The sequence below is a fragment of the Belonocnema kinseyi genome, chromosome 3, assembly GCF_010883055.1.
Source record: "Belonocnema kinseyi isolate 2016_QV_RU_SX_M_011 chromosome 3, B_treatae_v1, whole genome shotgun sequence".
NCBI lineage: Eukaryota > Metazoa > Arthropoda > Insecta > Hymenoptera > Cynipidae > Belonocnema > Belonocnema kinseyi.
In genome coordinates this window covers 42936662-42944440 of record NC_046659.1, presented here as the reverse complement: position 1 = coordinate 42944440, position 7779 = coordinate 42936662, and the positions used below count along the sequence as shown (strand labels likewise).

Genomic DNA, 7779 nt, shown 5'->3' with positions numbered 1-7779 from the left:
TCATTTTCTTGAAATTGGATACAAATTTCGTTGCTAAAGTTACTTGTAAAACATTCTACTATCAGATTTTCTATCTCTATAGAGTCCGTGGTAATTTATCCGTCGGGTTTGTTAGGCCACTCAATCTTGAAGTTTTTTTAACTTAAAACTTTTCCAAAACATTGTTCTAGATGACAGTTTTTAATGCTTGTTTATTTAAGGATGATAAACACTCTATTCATGATTCTTGATTGTTCTTGAAATAAGTAGGACGATTGGAAGTTGAGTTGTAAGTTTTCTTCAGTTTATTAATTATTTTTATGTACCTTATTTTTATTGTTTGTTGTTTCAAAAGAGGATTGAGGTTTTCAAATGTGGTAATCATTTCTTTGGTATTTTCAGTGTAATGCAATCCTTAACTACGAAAAAGATATCTATAGCTCATTTACAATGTTCTACTAATAATTTGAGTGGATTAAAATTTACCTCGCACTCAGAAGGACGATTGTCTAGATTTTCTTCAGTGAGTAGGAGCAATTCTTCAAGAGGTGACGGATTCCATTTTTGAGAGTCGTCGCTTACTTTAATTTTGTGGACGTTTTCTTGAATTTACTCGTAGGAGTAGCTTCCTGCTGGTCAACTTTCGATTTTAGTTTGCTATCTAGAGCACCCATTTCAGATTTTCTAGACGATGACAAAGGGCAATTTAAATCAGGTTTAGGGTGGTTATGGTAGGAAACTGGGACGAATGTAATTCGCGTGTGGTTCAGTTTGAATCTCGCCAGTGTTTTGATCGGAAATAGTTAACTCCACACCGTCTAGTATCGAAGGGTTCAAATTAAAATTTTTAGAAAGATTAGCTTCTTGTTTAGGAGTAAAACAGGTCATTTTTTCCGGGGCGACGAAAATTCGTTAGAATATATTTTCAAAGATAGCTAACATTTATTTAGATCATTTGTTAATGAACATGCGATACGTTTAATACGATTTTTCTTATTAGAGGATTCTGTTGAGGGGCCGAATTTCAAGTTGCTATTGCCCGATCATAATAGTGTTGTGTTCATCGGTTACATCCTTGACTACCTCCTTACCGGATAAAAACAAATTGTACCGTTATAAATCCTCGATGAGAATCTAATATTAGATTTTTTTGAAATCTACTAATAGATGTGATGTAATCCTCTAGTTCAATGGAACTTTTGAGAAAAAAAAACTATTGCGTTTTCTGAAAAATTGGAGCTTGGGGAGCCTGTGTGGGAGTGGAGAAGTACACTGACTTAGTCGACCCAAGATTATAGGATTGGTGATATAAAATAGCACTAATCCGTTTTATTCGACTAAACACAATAGATTTCATGGACCACATTAAACAATATCGTTACCTGCTAATTTTACGTAATTTAAAATATTCACTGTACAAATTTCATGAGATTCTATCATTCATATTATTATTTTTGCAAAACTCATTAACTTGAATACGATAACCGAATGCAAGATTAATCGATAAACGATTATAAACTGAGAGAGCAATTTAACTTAAAGAATCACGATTTTTCGCCAGTTAAATACTGCGAGTTAAATATTTCTAGTAGTTGACTATAATATGTGAGAACACAGTTGTCTCGAATAATTTCATTTTGCCTTCTGAAAAGTCGTTTCGCGATTTGTTCAATTAAACGAGACGATATGTTTACACAAAACATTTCAATGGTCCTACGAATTATGTTATCTACAACTTCTCAAGTTTTCCAATATGAAATAAAACGGCGACGTTTGACCAGAATGCTGATCAGCTGACATCTAAAGCAAAACGCGTTTTAAACTTGTCAATAACTTATATTTTTCTTCTAGTAGTGGATCATTATCAAGGCTTATTGTTGCGACTAATCTTTTTTTTAAAGAGTGAGTCTTAGTTTCTCACTTATTACAAAAGCAGATAATAGTCGAAAATTGTTTCGCGATTCGAAGGATTGGTTTATGTTTCGAAAATTTACTGTTCGTCGCGCTCTCATTTGAAATTTAAATATCGCCAATCATACAAAAATTCGTTAAATCGACTCCAAAATAAGAGAGCTGCTCATCGCACGTGAGTATTATGTATCAGTCTGCGTGCAAAAGCAGTACCTGCCTCTAAAAATTTCAACGCAATATAAAATCATCTTTCCGCTCGTTTGGAGTCACCGACGTTCATCTTTATACAAAGTATCAACACACGAGAGAAAAAAGCGGCCTTGACAAAAATGTTTTTTTTTTTAATTCTGTTACTTTGACGACTCATAGTACTAATTTTGATTGTATTGTGCCGTCTGAAAGTCATTAAATTCTTGAACATCGCTTGTATAACTTAGATAACGAGTACAGAGAAAGCAACAAGTGTAAATAATAAAGTACTGAAGATTTAATTTAAATCATAGCTAGATGAAAAATATCGATAACAAATAAATTCATAAATAAATTTTTGGCAGAGGCCGAGAGTGTTGTATAGGAAGTACAATAGGATATTGCGGAAAGTGGGTTGGAATGTGAGAAATTAATTTGAAAGTGTATTGAGCTCGATAAAAAATAAACTTTAGTAGGACATTTCCATAGGAAATTAATTTAAAAACAAGCAAGCAGTCTGTTATTAAAACTGGGGACAATTTAACATGAGTTTCCACAAAATGGAGGTAATCAAGACAGTAGACTTAGAAGTAGATACGAGTGTGGTGAAAGTTATACTAACGATTCTAAATATTATTTTTCCAACGCCTTGCTCTCGTTACTACAAAAATTAATTACTTCGCGATAATCGCATCCAAAGTCTTTATGTTGCACGTGGTTTTAAAGAATTTCGATTTGTCCGATGATTCTGCTTCCTATCACACTCTCGGTTGTGATTAAATCGGGACAATAGAGCGTTTAGGAATTTACTGATTAAGACAATATAAAACGCGATCACTTGACTTGCAGCCAGGGATGCTTTAAACACTCAGCTGCCGTGGCTCGCGTGTTTGGATCGAATTCGAGCATTGGTGTTAGGAACTCTGCGAACTCTCGCGCTTCACTAGGTGACCAGTCGTACTTTTCTGTAAGGACTTCATACAGTCCCCAAGGTTTTAGACCAGTGATGTGTTTCAGATCCCCTTTTTTGTTGAAAAATAGTCTTGAATGCTTTCCAGAAAGAGCGATTCGTCGGGGAATTTCTCCAAGAAGTTCTATAATATGTGCTAGGTGATCCTCATCCCTGAAAACATGAAATAAAGTTACTACAAATAACAAACATTAAGTGAACCTCCGTAGTAGATAATTATGATATTTAAACATAATTTCAAATCTTATATACATCACACATATTAAAATAGTATCTTTAGATAAAAGTACACGACGGCGAAACAAAGGGTGCGCACCATCTACAGGCATCAAGAGTATACACAGGCATGTGTATATATCTATGGTTGCCCTATAGAAAATGTATAATATTCTATAGCCTATAATAGATAATGGAGTAGTTTGCATATTTTTAGATACAGTGAAACTCTGAGACTGGCTCGGTTTTGGGGCTGGAGGATGTAGGGAATTACACAGATAGAGGGTCGTTTCGTAGAAAACGCTTTTGTTTGTTCACGCCTGAGAGGCCGTCACTCATCCCACGAAGCTCCTTTTTCTCCTACTCACAGCACGGCATCAATTCTCGGAAGAACTATACCAGGGGGCCTTATTTCTAGGGTTCAGTGTATTATTTTCTTCCTTGTGAAATTAAAAGAGCACTAAAAACTGAATACAACTACTTAAGAAAAGTTTTTTCTACCAATTTCAAATTATTATGGCATTTATAAATTTTCTGAGAGAAAACTATGCATTGCTGATTGAGCAGAGCAGTGAAGAGCGTTCCCATGACAACCCGTCTATCGCTTTCTTTCCCATGCGCAAAAGGAAGGCGTATGATGAGTGCCTCGCGCAGTTCAAAACTGAGATCACTGAATTCAGAAGTGGAAATTAGTGGAGATTAGATGAAATCAATGAACCCAACGCAGCCTGATACCAGAGTAAATTGCACTTTGCTTAACTTCGACTCCGGTCGGAGGGGGTAAGTTTGGTATTCCTACATCCATCGGGTCCTCTAGCCTCGCTCAATCTTGGTGGCCCTTATTATGAAAATGATGGACTTGCTTCTTCCCAATGATCTTGGGGCACCTACTTAAAGGTCTTCTTTTTTAAATCCCTCAAAGCCTGGTGTTAATAATAGTTTGAATTAGAGAATTAAGATCTATATGGACTAGTCACCAGATTTTGCCTGGCTCGCTTCGAGGTTAAAAAAAAAAAACTTGACGGTTAAGTATTGTGTTAACACACATATTGTATCATACTTATGTATAATAGGTTGAAGTCAATTTTAAGTTGTATGATAAGTTAGGATTCTTGCTGTTATTCAGTACTTTTTTTTGCCAATCGGAATGCACACAGTGAGCTTAAGAAACAGGCTGACATCGTTTCAATAAGGGGTGAGATAAAGCACGAGACGAGCGGTTTGCGTGCCGCTCGAGCCGACTCGCGGACTCAAACAGAAGCTTCCACCACCATACAGAACGTTCTAAAATCAATCAGAATCACAGTGGGATAGATCAGGAATTTATACCTAAAAAATCTCTACCCTTTCAATTTTCATTCAATTAATTTTTTTTTAATTCAAGACAGTTACATTGCAGCCGGATATTATCTACTCTGCTAGCGTAAATGATACTAAAAGTCATTGACGATTTTAAAACATGATTATCCATTTAAAAACGAAGCGACAAACTTTTTTAAAAGCTCGTTAAAAATCTCTTAAATTCCGCGTCGAATGATCGCCAATAGATATTGTGGACATTTCGAAGAGAATATGCGATGTTAGAAGTTGACAAAAAAGTCTTTTTCGAAGCTTGCACTTTGAGTTCTACTTGTACTATGACCTAAGAAAGTTGTTTCAAAAATCTGAAATTTATACCACACAGTTTTTCAAACCTTAGCTTTAATTGAGCATTTATCATTTGTTTGTCAAGCACCCTAAAGGGAATATAGATCATATTTAAATTATCCTGTATTGTCTGTACTTCGTTATTTCTAATTTTAAGGGCATGTAATACTTACAGTTTCCCCGGCTTTTTCTCCACAAAAATGAGAATTTTTATAAAATGAATTCGAAGATGCTATAAAATATCATGAAGGACGTCCTCGGACTCTTTTTTGAGGGATAATAACAAAAAAATTTATTGTGCTAAATAAAAATGTTATGCATATGCATTATTTTGAGGTTACGTTGTTTTTCATCTCTGCCTTTCCGATAATCTGGAAATTATTTATAAAATAAACTTTTTTGATTGCTTGCAAACAAGGTTAGTTCCGGGAGATTAGTTACTATGTTTATTTGTAAGTGCAAAGTTTTCGGCCAAAAATATTTTGTATTTTGGAAGTAACGCTCGGGTGAATTGTTACACACATAACCTCGAAATATACATGCACTTTGTTAGCAATATCGAAAATTTTTTGATAAAAAAAAAAACACAAGAAAGTGTGTGCGGACGTCCGTTAGCATGATCGCTATCATTTCCCAGATTTTGAAGGCAAGATATTTCTTATCCTAGGAAAAAAGCCGGGGGTATCTAACACTGAAAAAATCGATATTATTTCCTAAGCGCTATGCAAATTAATCACATTTTGTTCAATTAAAACTTTTTTGAATTCATCCACAAAAAAGTGTGTGGGGACGTCCGTTAGCATGTTCGTTATCATTTCCAAAAATTTTAAGACAAAATATTTATTATTCTAGAAAAAAAGCCGGGGGAACCTAAAACTGGTAAAATCGACAATTTTCTGAGTATCACATGCCCTTAAGAGAGTAGAAAAAAACGTTGAGAAAGAGAGTTCAATTATGTCTGCAACTAAAAATGTATCAACGTTTATGAAACTTGATAGATGCTTACATTCCTTTGGTTATGAGGGACACGCTGGCAAAGACTTACGAATTATTTCCAAAAATGTTCACAATAAATTCCCGAATTTCTTGTGATTAGCAAGAATTTGTTCCAAATGTAATAAGGAATTTGCAACAAATCATTCCCTTAATAGTGAAAATCAGATACAATCTCCGGATAGCGATTGTGATCCATCTCCTACCAAAAGAAAATGTCTATCTAAGGAAGATCAACTGGAAAAACTGTTCAATGGATTAAAGAATAAATTTGCTTCTTTGGATAAAACTGATCCCCTGAGACTTCCTACTCTTACAAATGCTCCTGAATGCTGGAGTATTCGGCAACTAGCTTCAGAATTTAACACTTCTGAAAGAATGGCCAGATCAGCTAAGGCTTTAAGAAAATTAGAGGGTGTATTAGCTATGCCAACTTCAAAACCTGGAAAAAAGTTACCATGAGACATTGTGAAAAAAGTAGAAAAGTTTTACGAAGATGATATTAATAGTAAACAGATGCCTCATGGAAATGTAGCTATTACTTTAGTACTTAACGAAGAGGAAGAAAAAGTACAAAAAGGCTGTTACTGTCTGATATTAAGTCATTACATATGGAATTTAAGGAATTGAATCCGGAGCATCCAATTGGACTTACTAAGTTTTCTCAACTTCGTCCTAACTGGTCTATCTTGGAAAGTGCAAAAGGTACTCACACTCTGTGTGCTTGTACAATACATGAGAATTAAAAATATATATTTGACGCTGCTAATATAAAAAAGAACACGTGTGCTTCAGATAAACCGCTTACAGTTTACAAGGATTGCTTTTCATTGGTAGTGTGTAAATAGGTGAAAGATGCGTTTCATCTCAGAATTTGCCAATCCTGTCCTAAAATCAAAAAATTTACCGATGACTGTGTCTGAATTTGCGATACGGCTGCAAATATTAATCCCACATCATTTTATTTCTAAAATTCAACGGAACTACATATTCGATCGGAAGAATAAACTAAATGGTCATAAAGCTCTGGTTCATATGGACTTTTCATCAAACTGTTCTTATGCTGTGCAAAATGCCGCATAACAATTTCATTACAATAGCAATCAAGCAACCATTCAGCCAGTCGTAATGTATTACAGAAATGACGAAGAAATAATATGCAGTAGTCACGTCCTGATATCAGATAGCACAACTCATGATACTGCAGCGGTGTATGTTATGTAAGGAATTTTGATTCCTGAAATAAAACGGATGGTGTCAAATGTTCAAAAAATGATTTATATAAATGATGGTGCTAAACACCACTATACAAATAAATACCAAATGGGCAATCTTGTAAATCATACACTGAAAAAAAGGATTACTGGTACCAAGTGAATTTTACTTGGCCGAAGTAAGTGAAAATCCTATTTATTTTCAAAGAAACATTTATTAGAGGCAAATAAATATAGGCCTATTGGTCGAGGGGAAATATTTCTTTGAATTAAAAAAATATTCATTGACGACAAAAAATATAGATTTTACACTAAATGAATAACTCATTGTTCCAAATGAATCTGCCATGAATTGGAATCAATATTTTTTTGAGAGGGGGAATTATGAATTGAAAGAAAGAAATATATTTTAAGGTCAAGCAAATATTTTATAAGCTCAAAAAACTATTTCCCACAGCAAATTTCTGAATATCTTAAGCACAAAAGTATATCTCTGATTCAAAAAAATATTTCTTTGGCCTAGACCATGCGCGAGTGCAAATAAAGTAGTTAGCACTTCAATTGTACGAGGGTAGTTCAATAAGTCCTTAGAATGACCAACAGATGGCGCGCGAATCGCTCCAAATCATCTGTTTTCAGTCAGCACCACTCCCGACTAGA

General features: G+C 34.6%; 1 protein-coding gene across 1 annotated transcript in view; it reads right to left on the bottom strand.

The window, feature by feature from the left end:
* Positions 1-1282: 1282 nt before the first annotated feature.
* Positions 1283-7779, bottom strand: part of LOC117169796 (SRSF protein kinase 1) — a 111866-nt gene continuing 105369 nt past the window's right edge. Inside the window, exon 6 of the mRNA XM_033356303.1 lies at positions 1283-3202. Coding sequence (XP_033212194.1) covers positions 2914-3202 — 289 coding nt within the window. The 3' untranslated portion in view covers positions 1283-2913. The remainder of the gene's footprint in view (positions 3203-7779) is intronic.